Source organism: Eptatretus burgeri, chromosome 3 (assembly GCF_056783735.1).
Source record: "Eptatretus burgeri isolate ZD-2024b chromosome 3, Ebu_testis_v1, whole genome shotgun sequence".
NCBI lineage: Eukaryota > Metazoa > Chordata > Myxini > Myxiniformes > Myxinidae > Eptatretus > Eptatretus burgeri.
In genome coordinates this window covers 53,107,104-53,128,344 of record NC_140963.1, presented here as the reverse complement: position 1 = coordinate 53,128,344, position 21,241 = coordinate 53,107,104, and the positions used below count along the sequence as shown (strand labels likewise).

Genomic DNA, 21,241 nt, shown 5'->3' with positions numbered 1-21,241 from the left:
ATATATATATATATATATATATATATATATATATATATATATATACATATATATATATATATATATATATATATATATATATATATATATATATATATATATATATATATATATATATATATATATATATATATATATATATATATATATATATATATATATATATACATATACATATACATATATATATATATATATATATATATACATATATATATATATATGTATTACATGGTAGACGAGAGTGATTGTGTGTGTGTGTGTGTGTGTGTGTGTGTGTGTGTGTGTGTGTGTGTGTGTGTGTGTGTGTGTGTGTGTGTGTGTGTGTGTGTGTGTGTGTGTGTGTGTGTGTGTGTGTGTGTGTGTGTGTGTTTTTGTCAAGCATACTTTCTCTCAAGCTCACACATGTAATTGGAGTCTCATGGCTTGGTGGTGGAGAGATTTCACCTTTGTACCATTGCCCTCACAGGTGTGCAGCAACCTGTCCAGGATTGGGTCCAAGCCAAGTAAACGTTCACAACTTGTGAGTGCCACAAAGCTGTCTACACTTGTTTATAATGACAATGTGAGGTTAACTAAATGGAAATGTTGTTGTCAAAAGACACTGTTACTTATAATACTATGATAATACAGTATTTTTTTTATCATCTGGGAAAAGTGGACAACCAATTTATTAAGAGCTTATTAATTGACAGGTAAACCTTAAAACCAGATTTGTACCGCTGCCATGGAAGGTGAAGGAAGTTATGTTTTCACCCCTTTCTATCTGTTTGTTTGTTTGTTTGTTTGTTTGCTTGTGTGCAGGATATCTCAAAAAGTTGTGGAAAGCACAGAATTAAACTTGGTGGACATGTTGGGTGTGTAACATGGACGAATTGATTCGATTTTGGTGAAGGTCCAGATCCGAATCTGGATTCGAGAATTATTTAATTTTTTAAGTGATTCTTCACCATTGAGAGATTGGGCCAAAAACGATATAGTACTGTATAGCATGATATTTCAAAAATGTGTTGGGCCGAAGATGTTGTTGTGGATCAGGAATTATGTGGAGGAGGTACGCGCTCGACCGAGTGCCCCTCTAGTTTAATCTGCAACTGACCTGATCACTCCCCATCGAAGTCAGTGTGTTACTTCAATTACTCGACACAACCCCACATCATGAAAAATTATGTGATGTAAGAATTTGTGAAACAGGTAAGTGCCCGACTGAGTTGCGCGATAACCCGAGGAATGACCGCCCTGCCCTTAGGCCCGAAGGCCGCGCAGATCGCAATCAGAGCCGAGACCTCTCCAGGTACTTGCTAATGAGCCGGTTGTGAATATAAACAGGGCACGTTCTCCCACTGAACGCTCATCAGGAAGGTGCACCTTCTCCGCGGCACGAGTATCACAGCAAGATGGCAACGTGCACCTTGTTCGGTAAGTTCGCTTGAGCCGCTTGTCCCTTATGGGGTGGAAGGTTTCCATCCATCGCCGGATGAGTGACTGCAACAGGCACTGGAAGACATTTGTCGAACCTGCAGTACCATGTGAACTCACAGTGAGCGAATAGGTTTGATAACTGCTGATGTGACGATCATCTAGATTCAAGATATATGTCCATTTACGTCTCCTTGTGTGTCCGTAGCCTTGGCCCTACTCGCAGCTCTGGTTGCAGAAAATTCCATGATCAGTGCTTGCCCTGAGAGCTGCATCTGTGAGGAGCTGGGAGTGACGGTTGACTGTACCGGCGCCAACCTTACCGCCGTGCCAACCGGTGAGTATGTCCAGTGAGTGGAGTTAAAGTATTAATTATATGATGTGTTTTGCAATATCTAATTAGTTCCAATAAGCACACCAGGCAGTTTACACTTCACTGTAATTTTCTACCTGTGTAGCACACACTCAATTTCTAGATTGTACACCTGGAGGGTTTTACCCCATACCTGCCCAACTTGTTTCCTACAGACTTTACCACTGGTACCCAGATGGTACTGCTGGGTTCTCAGCTTATCACCAACATCAACAAGGACGATCTTGCATCTCTCAACCTGACCTATATCGACCTGATGAACAACCAGATCAGCGAAATCGAAGCCGGCTCTTTTGACGCGCAAGACTCGATGCAGGAGCTCTACCTGGAAGGAAACCAGCTTAGTTACCTTCCTGGGGACATTTTCTCAGCAATGGAGAAATCCCTGGTTAAGATATCTTTGTCTAATAATCCATGGAATTGCACCTGTGAACTGCAGCCATTTGTGCAGTGGGTTAAAGACATGGGTGAGGTGGTTGTAGAGGGAGATTTAATTACTTGTGCCAATGTGGAGAAGTCCCTACTGAGTGTGGAGCTTGAGTGTGAGACAGAAGGAGGAACCACTGAACCCGTACCAATGTGATCAAACCGACAGTTTGTGTTCTCGTTGTCAAACTTCGCATGAAAATTAAGAGACACCTCTCAATGTGCAATTTCATTGTTGACGTTAAAACTAGTTTAAATTACAGTTAATCAGGTAGGAAATACGTATAATTTGCATCACATCTCAGGGGGTCTTTCTTTCTTTACAACACTGTCTTTTACATGCAGTGGAAGCTTCTTATTCTTCACAATAAAATTCTTCTTTACTGGAGTTTTGTATTTTGTGTTTGATTTGGATTGAGTGGTTTTTTTTTATTTTATTCCATCTTTAACAATGGAAATTTCCCTAGTATGGCTTAACCTCGGGAATGCAATCACACTGTATTTTACTTTCATCGAAATGAAATCATTCACAGGAGTATACGATGATCCGATGGGATAGTGCGGCAGTAACTCGTCGGCTTGCTGTGTTGCATCTCAAATTGCACTGAATTGGGAAGGGGTAGGGGAGTTATCGCCAGCACACAGTGGAGAAAAAAATCACAAATCCCTGCCCTGGCTACTGCTGGGAACGTGAAGCCAAACCACCCAGTCTAGTCCTTGCCCACCATGGCAGTGCTGAACGGTATTCCCATGTAAATGCATAGAGACACCAATTTGATATTTTGGCCCTTTCGGCTCGACATGACTTGGACAGAGATGGCCTGGAGTGATAGACCGTATATACTAGAACATGCTGTGTCCGCATGTGGTATCCACATGCAAATGCATGGAAAGAGACGATTAGGACATTGGCAAACCCAAATACACGAGACCCTAAAACACCTTTGACTGCACGAACATGTGCCCGGTTTGCTGGTTACATACCCATGTAGCCTGAACGACTCAAACCACTGGACCACCATAATACTCCAACACCTTCTTTGTCACATTACTATGAAGAAAAGAAACCCAGCCCTCTTAAAGGCAGAGGATGCTTTGCAAAGTACCTACTCCAACATAGTGCTCGAAGTTTTTTTTATTTTGTTAAAACAACAATTGTGCATCAAGTTTGTCTTTACCCTGCACTGCACATGCAAAACACAACTTTCATGTCATAGTGGTGCTGGCTTGCCATGGCAACCCTGGGCTGGCTCCCCATCCTCTTGCTCAGCTTGTCGCCGTGGAAACCATGGCCTTAAAGATCAATGGAATCTCCCGCTCTGAAGCCGAGTCTATGGTCCTATCACTTTCACAATGCATGCACGCAGGTCGGTGGTCTCTCTGTTTTCCACCACCTCCTTCCTGGTTTTGCACCCTCTGCTTTCAGGTTTCTACAGGGCACACATGGTCCAGCATCAACCCCTTTCTGGTGAAACTACCTAAATCCAGGATCACTAACTACCTCCACCCATTAGTTCCTCCTTTTTCCTACCTGTTGAATCAACAGCCACATCCTCTCCAATCTCATTCTTCCTTGCAGTTCTTAAAGATAGCTGTCCACTGCCATCTCAGATCATCCCAAATCCAAAACCATGACCCTTTCAACCCCCGCTGACCTCCACTCCCTCCCGCAAGCCCACTGCGTTCCAAGTTTCCAAGATTTTTCTTCCTGAGAGTTTGTGGCCGTATCCATCTTTTCCACCCCGTGTGTCCTTCCCGACCCCCTCATTCTTCCCCACATCCCTATTTTGTCCCTGAACCCTACTGTTGGTGTTTCCTCCCCCTCTTCCTGCTGTTCCTTTTGTATTGTTATGTCCTGATCTGTTCTTTGCTCCAACTCCTCCACGAGCCTCGATATTATTTACAAAAAACCCCTTTCCACATATTAATGGGAGAAGCTGTCCTGCCACGAGGGGTGCTACATACAGGGTAGCCAAGAAATAACTGACATGTTAAATTTACGTGAAATCCCAAGCAATGCTAATATATATATATATATATATATATATATATATATATATATATATATATATTACAGATTATAAAGGACTATTGTAAGATTTACAAACGTGGATAAGTGGACAAGTATTGAAAGAGCAAGGATCCTGGAACTCTACTTCAAGTCCGGTTCAATAATAATTAATTCAGGCTAAAAGAGACTTCAAAATAATTTACAATAATGTTAGAAAACGTCCTTCTAGGAACACAGGACTCATATATATATATATATATATATATATATATATATATATATATATATATATATATATATATATATATATATATATATATATATATATATATATATATATATATATATATATATATATATATATATATATATACACACCAAAAAAGGTTTCGTGAAACTGCCAGTTCACAAGTGTCGCCTCCTCCAGGATGACCCAGAAATGTCCGTACGACGAACAACATTGTTGTTGTACATGTAGCTGTTCAGCATAGTCCAAACCGTTCAACAAGAAAACAATCACAGGCATCGAACATAAAGAGAACATCCCTTCAGACCATACTGAAGGATGATTTGCACGTACGAGTATTTCCTCACAAAGTCCAAGTGGTTCACAAACTTCGTGATATTGATCAATGAAGCTGGATGGAATTTTGTGAAACATTTCTCCGGATGGGCGAGGAGGATGACAAGTTTATTAAGAGACCAATCGTGTCAGATGAAGTTCATTTCCAGCTCAGGTTATGGCAATGAGCAGAACACCTTATTTTGGGGAGAAGACAATCCTGAACACTTACACTAACGACCTTTACACAGTGAATGCATCACAGTATGTGTGTTTGGCATTTCATACATGTAAAAATGTGTGGCATACGTGAAAATAGTGGACCTAGCTCATGAAAATGGTGGACCCAGCTCATGAAAATAGTGGACCTAGCTCATGAAAATGGTGGACCCAGCTCATGAAAATAGTGGACCCAGATCATGAAAATGATGGACTAATCATGTCAGATACATGAAAATGGTGGACCCAGCTCATGAAAATGGTGGATCCAGATCATGAAAATGGTGGATCCAGCTCATGAAAATGGTGGACCCAGCTCATGAAAATGGTGAACCCAGCTCAAGGAAATGGTGAACCCAGCTCATGAAAATGGTGAACTCAGCTCATGAAAATGATGGACCTAGCTCATGAAAATGATGGACTAATCATGTCAGATACATGAAAATGGTGGACCCAGCTCATGAAAATGGTGGACCCAGCTCATGAAAATGGTGGACTAATCATGTCAGATACATGAAAATGGTGGATCCAGCTCATGAAAATAGTGGACCCAGCTCATGAAAATGGTGGATCCAGCTCATGAAAATAGTGGACCCAGCTCATGAAAATGGTGGATCCAGCTCATGAAAATAGTGGACCCAGCTCATGAAAACGGTGGACTAATCATGTCAGATACAGTAGATGAAAATCGTGGACCCTTATATATTCAAAATCCAGCTCATGTACTATTTTCATGGCACCTTCCTGATGAGCATTCTGCTGGAGAATGTGCCCCGTTTGTATTCACAACCCAGGTCATGAGCAATCATCTGGAGACGTCTCGGCTCTGATCGATTACGATCTGCGTGGCATTCGGGCCCAAGCCAGGCATTGTTTTTAAGACCGAGGTCGTTCATGTTGTGCAGTAGGTTAAAGACCTGAGATCCTGAGATTGTAGTTTTGTAGGATATGCTAATATTCTCATTTTATGTTAAAAGGCTCTTTGTCCCAAACCCTTCCGACAAGGTCACAAACGGGACATTGAAATGAGCTCCGACCGAATGACCGAACAATCAACCACACATGTACCTTTGTTTACACGATATTTCAAAAACCGTTGAACATTTAGCTTTCATATTGCAAATATCTATTCCTCATGACATGATCTCAACCTGATCTGATTAGATCACAGCTGTGATTGGCTGAATTATGTTGCCATTGCAACCATCTCTGTAACTTGGCTTGTGTACGTGATAGTTCAAAAACCGTTCAATATTTAGCTTCCATATTGCACAGGTCTATTTCTCACACCACACCAAAGGTGGTGGACCGAGAGTTATCAGCTCCTTTCTACATTAAGTATGAATATACCAGGTATTTATTGGCCACTCTGTACACCAGATCAGATTTCTCGTCGACAGTGAGAGATCTAATCCCTTTAAAATGTAACCAGTGGATTTATATAATGGCCATCTTCAACTAATTATTTCAACTCCTGCTCTATAACCACGGTGGACCTTTTTAGTTTCTATAACATGAGAGATCAGAAAAGAACAGATTTGTTTGAACATCTGTCGGACGATACTTAATGATGTATGTACAACAACGATTGACGTCACAGTCAAAAAATTGAACTCAATCAAACTATTTAAGTTACAACTGTCAATCTCAAGCACTGGCAGAGTTAAGTCCACTCAACCGTTCATAGTTGTCAGTTATAACTGGTGCTCTCATTTTGTCAGGTGTGAATGATAGTCTACACGAGGTTTCATTGGGATCGAGCATGACCTGAGCCCAAAGGAATGAACGTTAATTTAAATATTCTCACTTACAACATTAATAACAAGTAATGTGACAAACAAGTTGAACAAATAACAAGACATCATGAAGGTGAGTGATGGTGCCCGAAGGATCCTACGTATGGACATCATTCACCAGGACCAAAAAAAAAAGGGCAAAAAAACCCACAAAGTCCAAAAACTAGAAAGAAAACACAAAACTTGAAATCAAAAAACAATTTTTGTTTTTGGCATTTTTAAATTTTGATCTTGTGTTGATAAGTTGTTGTGGTGCTGATGTGGCTCAGGCATGGATGGGCTGAATTGGCCTCCACCTGTGTCTGAAACGGTCCCAATTGTGTTGATGTACTTGTGTAAAGAGGGACTCAAGGGTATCGGGGTGATGGTCATACCTGTGCTGCACGGGGGTAGAACGATAGCACGGTGGGAATCCAAAACAGATCCCACGACCTCTGCTGTCCGAGTAAAACCCGTTATCAGATGCACTCCTTGGAGGTGGATAAGAAAAAGTTCCCACCGGTCCACATTTACATTCATGGAGCCTCGGGTCACCTGCCTCACAATCACCTGTGCCAGCAGGGATAATTGTTTGAGAATAAACAGGAGAAGAAAACCCTTAAATAAGTGTACATGTTGATGGGTTAACTTTTGAGGTGCAGGTGGTCATCTTGCTCAAATGTATCTGAAACATGACAGGTTTCCCTCTCAAGACATGACTTCGAACTGATTATTTGCCATTATTACCAGTCCTTAAATTATTCATTTTTATCACTTTAATCTCACAAGTCTATAAACCTGCCCACTCACTCACTCACTCACCCAAACCGCAGAACAATGACCTCCCTAGAAGAGATCTGCTATCTCAGAGACCGACCACACCCTCCAATCACTCGAGTTCCCAACCCTAAAGCTGGTTCTCAGTGATGCCAATCGAGGCTCAGGCTTTCCGTACTGACCTGTCATTTCAAGATCATTCATCACAGTTCGAGTGCCTTCAGATTACTTCATCACCAATCGAATAAATTAGGTTCGTCAGGGATTCGAACACTAACTTGTTCCTCCATGAGCCTTGCTCCTGTAAAGAGAAAAAACAACACAAACATCCTGATCGTTTCTCGTCAGATTAGCAACTCGTTATAAAAAAAATGTAATACAGAGTCGAAAAAAACAAAAAGGGAAATGGGAATGGGGGAGGGCACCAACAGCAGGATGCAGGGACTAAATGGAGGGAGACTTGGTGACCTACAGGATGTGGGGAAGAATAAGAGCAAGAGGGGCTGGGAGGGTTGGGATGAGGATACAGGGGTGAAAAAAGTTTATCATAATGAACTACTAGTGTGGTGACAAACAATCGGGATGTTGCAGTTAGAATCGCTCACGAACCTTATTGATCTGATGAAGCGATCCGAATAGTCGTACCTTTTGGAAAAAAACAGCCAGTTTGTTCCTCTCATATTTCACAGGTATCATCCATGGGTTCAGAGATTATTCACACCTGAGTTCCCATGCTGTTCCTGCAGTGAAGAACAATAAGATTCAATTAATTACAGTGACGGTGATGATTCGATGCCAGCAGGGAGTGACGCAACACGAAGCACACCTTTTTCAGCAGATTGGATGTGAAAAGTATTTTAATTCCCAGATTAATCTCCCTTGGGTTAGTACTTAACACTATTGTATTAACAGATTAATCTCCCTTGGGTTAGTGGTTAACACTATTTTATTAACAGATTAATCTCCCTTGGGTTAGTGGGTAACACTATTTTATTAACAGATTAATCTCCCTTGGGTTAGTGGTTAACACTATTTTATAAACAGATTTATCTCCCTTGGGTTAGTCGTTAACACTATTTTATTAACAGATTAATCTCCCTTGGGTTAGTGGGTAACACTATTTTATTAACTGATTAATCTCCCTTGGGTTAGTAGTTAACACTATTTTATTAACAGATTAATCTCCCTTGGGTTAGTAGTTAACACTATTTTATTAACAGATTAATCTCCCTTGGGTTAGTAGTTCACACTATTTTATGAACGGAATAATCTCCCTTGGGTTAGTAGTTAACACTATTTTATGAACGGAATAATATCCCTTGGGTTAGTAGTTAACACTGTTTTATTAACAGATTAATCTCCCTTGGGTTAGTAGTTCACACTATTTTATGAACAGAATAATCTCCCTTGGGTTAGTAGTTAACACTATTTTATAAACGGAATAATCTCCCTTGGGTTAGTAGTTAACACTATTTTATTAACAGAATAATCTCCCTTGGGTTAGTACGTCACACTATTTTATGAACGGAATAATCTCCCTTGGGTTAGTAGTTAACACTATTTTATGAACGGAATAATCTCCCTTGGGTTAGTAGTTAACACTATTTTATGAACGGAATAATCTCCCTTGGGTTAGTAGTTCACACTATTTTATGAACGGAATAATCTCCCTTGGGTTAGTAGTTCACACTATTTTATTAACAGAATAATCTCCCTTGGGTTAGTAGTTCACACTATTTTATGAAAGGAATAATCTCCCTTGGGTTAGTAGCCTGGGAAATGTAACCCCCCCCCTCCCACCCCATCCACCACGCACAAATTAGTACTTTTCCACATTTTCTTTCAACAAAAATTGGAATCTGACTTTTCAAATAAAAACAAAAACGCACGTAGTTAGACTTTCTATTTTTATTGGTCAAACCAAGATTTTGTATTGTGCCATCACTTTATTTTGCATTAATTGGTGATATTTTTAGTACCAACCCTTAGTACGTGGTACTAAGTATGAAAACTTCTCTTCATCTTACGATATACAGTACCGTACGATAAAATAAGGCAAAAAAAAAAAAACACGGCTAAGCCAATCTCCACCAGATATCGTACATGCGCAGAGGGTACCCAGGGACCAGGTCATGGGCACAACTCCCCCCACCCCCCCCCCGCCTTCTATGCCACACAAAGGGAGGAGGGTGAGATGACATGATTTTTGCGTGCACATGTGGTACAACGCAAGTGGTTTACTGACCCCTGCTGGAGATGTGGGGATTACTAGCTACAGCACAAAATATATTTGCTACACGTCCCCCAACTCCCAGGAGCGAGAGCGAGAAAGAGAGAGCAAGAGAGAGTGGTTTCTTAGAATTTGAAGCCACAATCTTTCAATCTTACGTTTTGTATCGCAGTATCCCACTGATGGGCCGGATCTGGATTTTCACCAAAATCGAATCAATTCGTCCTCCTCACAAACCCAACCTGTCCATCAAGTTTCATTAGAATCTATCCATAACATTTTGAGATATTCTGTTCACAGACAAACACAAACAGGGGTTAAATAGGGTGCATCTGGATTCGGACCTGAACTAAAATTTAATCGGATTGTCCCTGTCAACTAACCAACTCATTCACCAAGTTTCGCCCGAATCCATTCACAACTTTTTGAGATATCGTGATACATACATCGTTTTTGGCTCCATCTCTAAATGGTGAAGAATCACTTTAAAAAATTCTCGGATCAGGATCCGGATTCGGATATTCACCAAAGTCGAATCAATTCTTCCTTGTTACATACCGAACCTGTCCACCAAGTTTTGTACCAATCCGTCCAGATTTTGAGACATCATGATTTATATATATATATATATATATATATATATATATATATATATATATATATATATATATATATATATATATATATATATATATATATATATATATATATTGTTGTGGTTACCAAATTCGCAAACCACCATTCAGGTCCCTTAGGTGAGGTATCTCGGCAAGTATATGTGTAGTTAGGCCCAAACCCATTGTCTAGTGGGAATACATGTCATTTATGCGTGCTGCGACTCTTCAGGATAGCCGTTTTTCTTTTACTATCTTTATTTTGGACCAACCGCCATGATTACCACCACAACCACAACATCAACCACCAACCACAACGCCGCTTCACCACAACCGCCACGACCTTCCCGTCACACCTTGCAACCGTAGCATCGCCACCGTTCTGGCCCCGCTGTGGGTACCGGTGTTGGATTCGTGCAGAGCGCGCGTCGAACAGCGTGTACAAAATCACGGATTTTGTGCTTCAAAAACGGATCAAAAACGACACACGCCCACTTTTTGCCGTCCAATCGGTGAGCGAGGGACGATTTGGCCCCGCCTCCAGGACGATCGATATATGCAAATTTGTGGATCAAGAAGCCTTCACGCCCACTTTTTCTCGGGCCAATGGGGAGCGAGGTGAAAGGTCAAAGGGAGGGGGTCAAAGGCGAAGCTACGGGGGGGATAAAAGGACCGTGTTCGTCAGTCAGAGCCGTGTGGAAGTCTGGAGCCCGAAGCCTGCAGTAGCTGGAGAAGCTGAAGAGAGTCGAACGAGGAGAGCCCAAAGAAGAGTCCAGGGTGGAGAGTCCAGAGGCGGAGAGGCGGCAGTGGCGAAGGCAGACGAGGGGGTGCGCGCGACGGTGCCGGGAGCTGCACGCCCGAGGAAGGCCGGCAGCGCGACCTGGCCGAGGTGGAGACGCACACCAGGGATAATAAAGACCCTCTATACCCCGAGCATCAGCAACCCCCTCCTGTTTCCCCCCGCGCTGAGATAGTGCGACCAAGGGGGCCCCTTTCCCACCCCCTGCCAGACACTGTCCGCGAGGTCCGCGGAGTTGGGGCGCCATCGCCGCTCCGCGTCTCATCACCAGACGGGTAGGCGCGACCCGGTCTCGGCCTCAGGCCCGCCTCATTCTTGGGGGTATTCTTTTCCTTGGTTTTGGGTATGTGTTGTCGGCGCCGTCTGTGAAGTAGAATTGTATAAGTGTTGCCGTGTGCTCGGTAGTCGGTATTAGCTCTGCATTGTGTTTTCGCTTTTATATTTGCTTTTTGTGTAAATGGAATTGTGTTTTTTTCTGTGTGCTTTTGGTGGAATTGAATATGTGTGCTTCCCGTGTGCCGCGAATAAATGTGCTTTATTATTGAACTGTTCTCCCGCTTCGCTTCGTCTTTTCCTCCATTGAATCCCCATCTTGCTTCACGTAAAGGGTTGGTAGTGGGCTGAATACGCCCGATAATTAATCGAACCGTCGAGGTCGACGATAACACCGCTCGGTTATTCTGATAGTACGGAACGGGTCGCTTAAGTGGCCCGTGTCCAAAGTCGACCTGCGGCGAGGTGCGATCGCCCGGTCTTCCCTCCGCGTGGGTACTTAGGTAGGTCGAATTCGGCGAGCAACCCTATCCCACGCGGGGGCTGATTGGCTCGATCGCGGTGAGACCGAAAGGTCCACCCGTGACTGGTTCCCGGCGTTAGTCCGAGAGGGTCACGACTGGATTGTCCGTCCGGTGGGCGACGTGCCGCGATTCGAGTTACGTGGCCGTTCGCACGCCGGCGGGCGCAAAACCGCAACACTGGTGTCAGGTCGTGCGATACAAATTCATCGCCCTCCTCACGGCACTGGTATCGGAGAACAGGAAAACAGGCTCTCCTGTCTCCAGCGAAATTCACGGGAATCGGTCCAGGGTGAGAGAAGCGACCCCCGATTCCCTCCAAATTACGAGCGAGTTAAATTAACCCTTCACGAGAAGCAAGATGGCGTCTCAAGGCGAGCGGGAGCCGGGGGTATTAGAAATGTATATGTGTAGTAATGTAGAGTCCATGGTCCAGGATGGAATCCCCGAGCAGGAAATGTTGATTGTGCAGGAACACGGACTCGCCCAACTGAACCCAGAACCTGAGGTGGGTGCGGCAGCGGCCGCGGTGTATGACACCTCCCCCCCCCTCTCCACCAAAACCCTTCCCCAACCCTTGCCGAAACGGCTCAGCTGAGTGCATCCGACATGGCCCAGCTATGCGCCATGCTGGCGGCAATGAACGAAAAGATGAATGCGAAAATGATCGAAAAAATGGATGCGAATATGAACGAAGTGAAAACGACGATGGATGCGAATACACAGCAAATGAAAAAAGAAATGAAAGAACTACGGGGTGAGACGCAGAACATGGGCCGATGCCTGCAGGCGGGCATGAAGGCCGTGAGCAGGGAACTTAAAATGGCGACTCCACGTGTCGGAACAAACGAGCTGGAAGGGGGTGCAACGGCTGACAGGCCCGCGGTGGAGGCGGGTAAGGAAAAAGTAATTCGGGAGACAAGAGACGAGGTGAAAGTAATTGCGAGGGAGAGAAAAGAACAATTAATACGGAGAGCAAGGATGAGGTACGCGGAGATCGTGAAAGAGCAAGGAGTGAAAAACAGGGAAGGACGGGAGCGACTTAAAGAGAAAGCAAGGTTGACCTACATAAAGTTAAGGGAAAGACGCCAGAAAGAAGCAGAGACACGGGAGATGGGAACGATAGAGGAGAGACAACACGATGAAGACAAGGTAAGTGACGCACACACACATACGGAGGTAGTGGAGGATAATGGGGGTGAGCTGGCGGACTGGGTAGAGACCCAGTGCGAGCACCTGGATGGCCTCCTCCAGGAACGAGGGGAGGGAGTATGCCCCCTTGAGGCGAGTCACGACCAGGTGAGTTCGGTCGTGTTTTGCGAGGTTGAGGGGACGAGTGCTGTGGACGGGTGCACGGAGAGCTTGGGGGGTGTAGAGGCCCCGGAGACCCTTGTGGGGACACAAATCCCCAGTGTGGTTGTCCCTGTGTGTGTGGTGCAAGGTGTGAGTGCGTCCCCGTGTGTGGAAGCGACCCCGTGTGTGAGTGGTGTGGTGGCGATGGTGCCGGAGTACGTGCTTCCCAGCACGCCGTGTGTGGATGAGGCACGGAGTGTGAGTGAGGCACCGCGGGTTAGTGCCCCCACGTGTGTGGGTGAGGCACCGTGTGTGGAAGAGACCGCGTGTGTGAGTGTCGCCGTGTGTATGAGTGGGGCACCGCGCGTGAGTTCCCCCGCGTGTGTAAGTAGTATGGTTTGTGTGAGTGGTGAGGCACGCGTGAGTGAACGGCCGAGTGCAAGGGAAACCGTGTGTGTGAGAGAGCGGTATGTGAGGGAGATGTCGGTTGGCATGCGGGAGCACGCAGCCGCGTCTTCCGGTGTGAATGTGATGGAGTGGACTGTGTGCGTCGTAACACGCAGGTGTGCGTGGGTCGAATGGCGACGACGACGGCGACAGAAGAAAGAAAGCCGAGTAGCGGCTGTAGTTGTTTCGAGGACCGTGCCGGGTTCGCCCAGCAGTGAGCACGCGGTTCGTGCTGTGCAACGCACGAGACCACCACGTGCTCGCTTGCGAGAGTGAAGTCCCGGTCCGGAAACGCCAGCGGTGGATTTGCCGATCCCGCGGACGGACAAAGTTTAGGCAGGTAAATGGATTTGGACCGGACGGGTTCTCCACGCGATCGTGTGTGTTAAGCTCCAACGGGCAAAGCACACGTGTTCGCGTGGGGAACCCCTCGAGACGTGGGGCTTGTGTTTTTTTTTTATGCGCACGGTGACGCCATGGCTGCACGTGGGGTTGGAATCCGGCAGGAGGGGTATCTCTGCCGGATGGTCCCGTCCAAGGAGGGACGAGGTACACGTGCAGCTGCATGACGTCACGGGCAGGTGTAAAGCGCGCGAGCTCTGAGTTGCCGCGCAGGTGCTGCACATGAAAAAAAAAAAAGGGAAAAAACAAGCCTCACTTTCGGGTGCAAAGGATTCCTGGGCAAAGGGTGGAAGACCCCCCTGACCTGGGCACAGGATGGAAACTAGTTAGGGGGAAGGGTTAGCTTAGTTAGACCGACTTCATGGGGCAGGGGTAAGTCCTCATGGAGTCCGTGGAATGGATTAGTTAGAGGGATGATAGCGAGATTTAGGTTGGGTAAATAATTAATGGGATTATTTTGGAGACAGAGACAGACTTTGGATGTGTAGTGGGGACGTAGCTTAGCTACGTCGTGTTAAAAGGAACGTGCTGTAGTTTAAGGGACGACGTGGGAGCACGAGTTAGTTAGGGGGTGCAGTTAGAAGAATGGCAGAGTTCAGCGGTGAGTGTGTTGAAGAGTTGTTGGTAAGTGAAGTGGAAGCATGTGCTTGTTGAGTGAGTGAGGCCAGCGGGTCTGTGTGTATGGAGTGAATGGGGAATGCATGGTGCGATGAGTGATTGGGGGGAGGAGTGACTCCCGCCCAAGGGACCCCGGGGTCAGTGTAGATTGAGTTAGCTGGGTTAGTCAAATTGAAAATGGAGGTCGTTTTGCTGTTGGTGGGAAAGTGGGCTCGAGACCCATTTGGAGGGGTGCAGGAGCCCTGTTGACGGGCTTGGGAGCGTGGCTGCGAAAGGTGAGTATCGCTGAGTGGGTACCCCGGGCACCAGGCTAGTCGGCCGCGGTAGGCCATGGGCCCATGGGGGGGCCGGGATAGAGTAGTGGGCACGGGTGCGCCTGCTTGGTGCGGGGGCCCGGGGCGCCATTGGCCGCGTGGGCAGTGTTGTGGGCACGGGTGACCCTCGGAAAGGGGCCCGGGTGACCCTCGGAAAGGGGCCCGGGAGGCCGGCCTGCCACGTGTGCGTTTCAGGGGAGGTGCCATGGGGGGCACTCCCCGGTGTTAGGGAGCTGGTAGGCTCGGAGGCAGTGTAGTGCCCGGGGGTGCCATAGCGGGAGATTCGGCAGAGGGTCGTGCCTGCCAAAGGGAGCCACGTGTCCCAGCCAGGAGACCGTGTGAGGGCACGGAGCGAAAATTGGGGGGCGAGGCCCGAAATTGTGAGGACACCAACACAGGCGACGGGAATCTGGGTTGTTAGAACCAATAGTTTAAGCGAGAGGCGCTTGTTGAAAGCCCCGGGGTAGTTTAACGGTTAAATGGATAGGGTAGATTAGGAAGTGTACCCCTCCGCACCATCCATCCCCTCGCTGTCGTTGTGGGCCGCTGGACCCACTTTGGTTATAGATCGCCGAACTCTGGGGAGGCCATTCTGAGGCTTGAGTTGGGCCTCGACACAGGACGTTAGCTCTCCCTTATTCCCCTCCGGGAAGGGAACGTAGGGGTTGGGAGTAGGCAAGGTGACAGGATAGGTTAGCCGAACAAAGACGATAAAGGGGGTAAGGAGACGATTTATAGTGGGGAAGTAAAAATAAAAACAACAAAAAAATAAGTTGGGGCTAAATTGGGGTTTGACAAATTAAGGGAGTGGGTATGTACAGTGACAGGCAAAGGCGATAGGTTGGGAGGGAGACAGGTAGGTAGGTCCGAGCCCGCCTTCCGAGTGGCCAGCACCACCGCACCCCCTCCACCAACCTCCACTGAACGGCAAAGGCTGGCCAGCTTCATCGGCTGGCTGTTTTTTTTCTTCAAGGCCTGTGCCGGCCAACTTCATCGGCAGCTGTTATTTTGCTGCAAGGCCTGTGCCGGCCCACTTCATCTGCCGGCTGGCTGTTTTTTCTTCAAGGCCTGTGCCGGCCAGTTCATCTGCTGGCTGTTCTTCAAGGCCTGTGCCGGCAAGTTCATCTGCCCGCTATGTTTGCCTGCAGCGGCCTTCTTCGGCGGGCTGTGTTTGCCTGCTGCCTTTGCCATGCCATGCCCACTGCCCACGTTCACAGCCCCGTTCAATTTTGCTTTGCCCCCCCCCCCTGTTCATTGCCATGTGCGCCAGGATCAAGGCAACAGTTTGCAAGCTGCGAGAACTGCCCTGTTGGCAGCTACAACACGGGCCTGCAGTGGCGGCCCGTGCACCGTGTTTGTGTCCATCCATCCATTCGTTGTGCTCATTGCGTGTGCCACTTGAGCTGGCACGGAGACTGCGTTTGTGCAGCCCATGCACCGTTGTGGTTCACTGCGTTCAGTTCAAAAGGGAAGGCCTTGGACTGCGTGTGAGCAGCCAGCCACGTTCCCTGTCACCTGCATTGTTTGAGCCAGAGACTGCATGTGAGCAGCCTGGCTCCCTGCTAACTGCTTTCTTTTTGCAGAGTTCAATGATCCTGGGCCATGGTTTAGTGTAAAATTTGTAAGTTAAGGTTAAGATGTACTGTACATATGAGTGCGCCCCCGGCATGTATGTCTTAGCGCCGGCAATTTTATTTAAGTCGTCCGTGTGAGTGAATTTGTTTAGATAGTTACGCAGCCCTCAGGTTATTTATTTTGGGGACACGAATACCATGAATGTCGCACTCAGGGATCCGTAGGTAAAATGTACTAGGGGAAAACTACACATGATGGCACACGAAAATTTGACGACTCGGGACGAGTCTGTAAAAAGGGGAGGGGGTAGTGTTGTGGTTACCAAATTCGCAAACCACCATTCAGGTCCCTTAGGTGAGGTATCTCGGCAAGTATATGTGTAGTTAGGCCCAAACCCGTTGTCTAGTGGGAATACATGTCATTTATGCGTGCTGCGACTCTTCAGGATAGCCGTTTTTCTTTTACTATCTTTATTTTGGACCAACCGCCATGATTACCACCACAACCACAACATCAACCACCAACCACAACGCCGCTTCACCACAACCGCCACGACCTTCCCGTCACACCTCGCAACCGTAGCATCGCCACCGTTCTGGCCCCGCTGTGGGTACCGGTGTTGGATTCGTGCAGAGCGCGCGTCGAACAGCGTGTACAAAATCACGGATTTTGTGCTTCAAAAACGGATCAAAAACGACACACGCCCACTTTTTGCCGTCCAATCGGTGTGCGAGGGACGATTTGGCCCCGCCTCCAGGACGATCGATATATGCAAATTTGTGGATCAAGAAGCCTTCACGCCCACTTTTTCTCGGGCCAATGGGGAGCGAGGTGAAAGGTCAAAGGGAGGGGGTCAAAGGCGAAGCTACGGGGGGATAAAAGGACCGGATAAAAGGACCGTGTTCGTCAGTCAGAGCCGTGTGGAAGTCTGGAGCCCGAAGCCTGCAGTAGCTGGAGAAGCTGAAGAGAGTCGAACGAGGAGAGCCCAAAGAAGAGTCCAGGGTGGAGAGTCCAGAGGCGGAGAGGCGACAGCGGCGAAGGCAGACGAGGGGGTGCTCGCGACGGTGCCGGGAGCTGCACGCCCGAGGAAGGCCGGCAGCGCGACCTGGCCGAGGTGGAGACGCACACCAGGGATAATAAAGACCCTCTATACCCCGAGCATCAGCAACCCCCTCCTGTTTCCCCCCGCGCTGAGATAGTGCGACCAAGGGGGCCCCTTTCCCACCCCCTGCCAGACACTGTCCGCGAGGTCCGCGGAGTTGGGGTGCCATCGCCGCTCCGCGTCTCATCACCAGACGGGTAGGCGCGACCCGGTCTCGGCCTCAGGCCCGCCTCATCCTTGAGGGTATTCTTTTCCTTGGTTTTGGGTATGTGTTGTCGGCGCCGTCTGTGAAGTAGAATTGTATAAGTGTTGCCGTGTGCTCGGTAGTCGGTATTAGCTCTGCATTGTGTTTTCGCTTTTATATTTGCTTTTTGTGTAAATGGAATTGTGTTTTTTCTGTGTGCTTTTGGTGGAATTGAATATGTGTGCTTCCCGTGTGCCGCGAATAAATGTGCTTTATTATTGAACTGTTCTCCCGCTTCGCTTCGTCTTTTTCTCCCATTGAACCCTCATCTTGCTTCACGTAAAGGGTTGGTAGTGGGCTGAGTACGCCCGATAATTAATCGAACCGTCGAGGTCGACGATAACACCGCTCGGTTATTCTGATAGTACGGAACGGGTCGCTTAAGTGGCCCGTGTCCGAAGTCGACCTGCGGCGAGGTGCGATCGCCCGGTCTACCCTCCGCGTGGGTACTTAGGTAGGTCGAATTTGGCGAGCAACCCTATCCCACGCGGGGGCTGATTGGCTCGATCGCGGTGAGACCGAAAGGTCCACCCGTGACTGGTTCCCGGCGTTAGTCCGAGAGGGTCACGACTGGATTGTCCGTCCGGTGGGCGACGTGCCGCGATTCGAGTTACGTGGCCGTCAGCACGCCGGCGGGCGCGAATACCGCAACAATATATATATATATATATATATATATATATATATATATATATATATATATATATATATATATATATATATATATATATATATATATATATATATATATATATATATATATATATATATATATATATATATATATATATATATATATGTATATGTATATGTATATATATATATATGTATATATATATATATGTATATGTATATGTATATATATATATATATATATATATATATATATATATATATATATATATATATATATATATATATATATATATATACATACACATCGTTTTATCCCTCAATAGTGAAGAATCACTCAAAAAATTCTCGGATCTGGATCCAGATTCAGATTTTCACGAAAATCGAAACAATTCTTCCGTGTTACATACTCTACCTGCCTACCATGTTTCGTCCGAATCCATCCACACATTTTTGAGATATCCAGCTACATGTCATTTTGGCACTACTTCTCACTGATGAAAAATCACTTTAAAAATTCTCGAATCCAGATCCACATTTGGATCTTCTCCAAAATCTAATAATTTCACCCCTCCTCAGTGTCTGTGTAATAATTTCACTCCTCATAATTTCATGCTCCACCACACCTCCTCAGTCTCCCTATGTCCTCACTCTACCACTCTCTACCCCCCCTCCTCCATTAGTATACCTGTCGTCAGGGCAGTGGTTATCTCCGGACGTGTCCGGATGGTGGTTATGTCCAGATGGACCCTTCCCTCACACTACCTTACCTTGCCCTCCCCTCACTCTGCCTTCCCTTGATGTATCTGGATGATGGTTATATCCAGAGAGTTGTAATCTCTGGATGTGTCCGAATGGTGGTATGTCTGGACGGACCCTCCCCTCACACTGCCTTACCTTGCGCTCCTCTCATGCTGCCTTCCCTTTCTGCACCCCTCCTCGCTCTCCCCTCTTTCCCCACTACCTCACCTCTCCTCACTCCCACCTCACCCCCCTCACCTCTATCTTCCTCCCTCCTCACTCCTCCTCCCACCTCTCCCTCTCCTCACCCGACCCTCCCTCCCCCCTCTCTCTCTCTCCCCTCCTTCTTACTCCCCCCCCTTAACATCCCCATCAGTGTAGCGATGGGTTGTATTTGCTAGTATACAATACGTATGATGATGATGAAATCTGAGTGAGAATAATTCGAAATTTGCAAAATGTTTCATTTCACTCATTTTAAGTGGTGGTTCAAACCCAGGTGATTGGTGCCAAACATTATTTTTGCCCATGCCATATATAAGCAGCAAGGGTGGTTGATGAGGACGGTGTCAGCTAACTTCCAAGCAGATGGAAGATGATCTTGGGCAAATAATAGAGTGAATGTAGCAGAATGTTTGTGAAGTATAACGTGTTTTATTTTGATTAAATCAGTCAGTGAAGTGTGCAAGCTCGAGCCATGCATGTTCATGGTGCAATCCATGAGGGACAGATAGCAGCAAGGTAAAATGATTATTTATTTATTTTTAAACGCTTTGATTTTGAGCAAGGCTTTGTTTCCATTTGTTGCAGGGCTAGCAGGGGTTAACCTGAGTGTAGATTAATCAATTACAGTTATATCTTTTGGCAGAATTCATTTGTCTCATTTGACAGAAGTCCCCAACCTCTGGGCATGAACCGACCATGGGGTCAAATCCAAATACTCGTTGCATATTTCCTGCATCCCCCAATGTTGATTGCATATGCAAAGTTTCATTCAAAAAATGTTTTAGAATATGCTGGTAATTGCATTTTTTTTGGTATTTGACCTTTTGACCCCACACCAGGAGGCGGCGCCAAACGTGATGCTTCATTCGCACCTTCTTGCCATGTCATGATCATCATTCATAACTACCAAGTTTTAGTGAAGTTCTGCACAACCGTTTAGGAGGAGATTGCATGATGGACCGACAGACAGACAGGACCAATTACATACAATAACCCGCTCCCCCCCCCCGCCCCATTTTATTTGCCAAACCATGTGGGGATAATTAAGAGGGTGATGATTCAGGGCATGGGGAGGGATGGGAAATAAGAGGTTTGAACGAAATAGAAGTCAAAGCAAGGTATGGGTAACAAATGGAGAGAGGGTAACTTTTCCTCAAAGGCATTAAAAAGTCAACCACGAATTGTGGGCTGGACCTACACTTTGACCAGACCAAATGGAGCAGGTAGATTACACAGTTATTGAAGGTCATCAGTGAGCTAGCTGGCTTTCACCAATAATCCCAATGGCAACACGGCAATTTTTCAAAGAGCTCAGTTTCTAGAAGATTAGAATGCAAATACCTAATAGTTCTTCCAAACAGCTCGATGTGAAGTCGCAATCTTTAAGATATCATTATCCTCAGCACTCGACCATTGTACTGACATGCTTTGGGTGTGTGTTGACGTTTCTTGTGTCTTTGCAGTGGTTTGATAATAATGGTAAAACGACAATTGGAAGTTTCCATGAACGTCTACATTTCTACCCCAGTAGTAACCACAGCGCGGCACTTAGTAGAGCGCATACCTTAGCCAGGCTGAACACCACTGATGGCCGAATCTGGATCCGGACATTAATCAAAATCGAATCGGATTGTTCTTATCACCTAAC

General features: G+C 46.3%; 1 protein-coding gene and 1 long non-coding RNA gene across 2 annotated transcripts in view; one reads left to right on the top strand and one right to left on the bottom strand.

Annotated features, from left to right (window-relative positions):
- The first annotated feature begins 1,231 nt into the window (after positions 1–1,231).
- LOC147029889 (leucine-rich repeat-containing protein 3-like) lies at positions 1,232–2,606 on the top strand. The gene is made up of 3 exons (XM_085873367.1): positions 1,232–1,419; positions 1,628–1,756; positions 1,948–2,606. The coding sequence occupies exons 1-3, from the start codon at positions 1,398–1,400 to the stop codon at positions 2,373–2,375; spliced, it is 579 nt and encodes a 192-aa protein (XP_085729493.1). The 5' UTR covers positions 1,232–1,397; the 3' UTR covers positions 2,376–2,606.
- A 4,443-nt stretch (positions 2,607–7,049) lies between these two features.
- LOC147029888 (uncharacterized) overlaps positions 7,050–21,241 on the bottom strand; it is a 28,448-nt gene continuing 14,256 nt past the window's right edge. The window contains exons 2-4 of the long non-coding RNA XR_015056119.1: positions 8,208–8,302; positions 7,745–7,863; positions 7,050–7,355 (exon numbers count right to left, since the gene is read on the bottom strand). This is a non-coding gene — a long non-coding RNA (uncharacterized LOC147029888). The remainder of the gene's footprint in view (positions 7,356–7,744; positions 7,864–8,207; positions 8,303–21,241) is intronic.

What these genes read in the sequence shown, in the direction of transcription:
- LOC147029889 (XM_085873367.1), top strand. Translation starts at nt 1,398, where the DNA reads ATGGCAACGTGCACCTTGTTCG. An exon ending in GGCAACGTGCACCTTGTTCG is followed by an intron (nt 1,420 to 1,627) that starts GTAAGTTCGCTT and finishes GTGTGTCCGTAG; the next exon opens with CCTTGGCCCTACTCGCAGCT. An exon ending in CCTTACCGCCGTGCCAACCG is followed by an intron (nt 1,757 to 1,947) that starts GTGAGTATGTCC and finishes TGTTTCCTACAG; the next exon opens with ACTTTACCACTGGTACCCAG.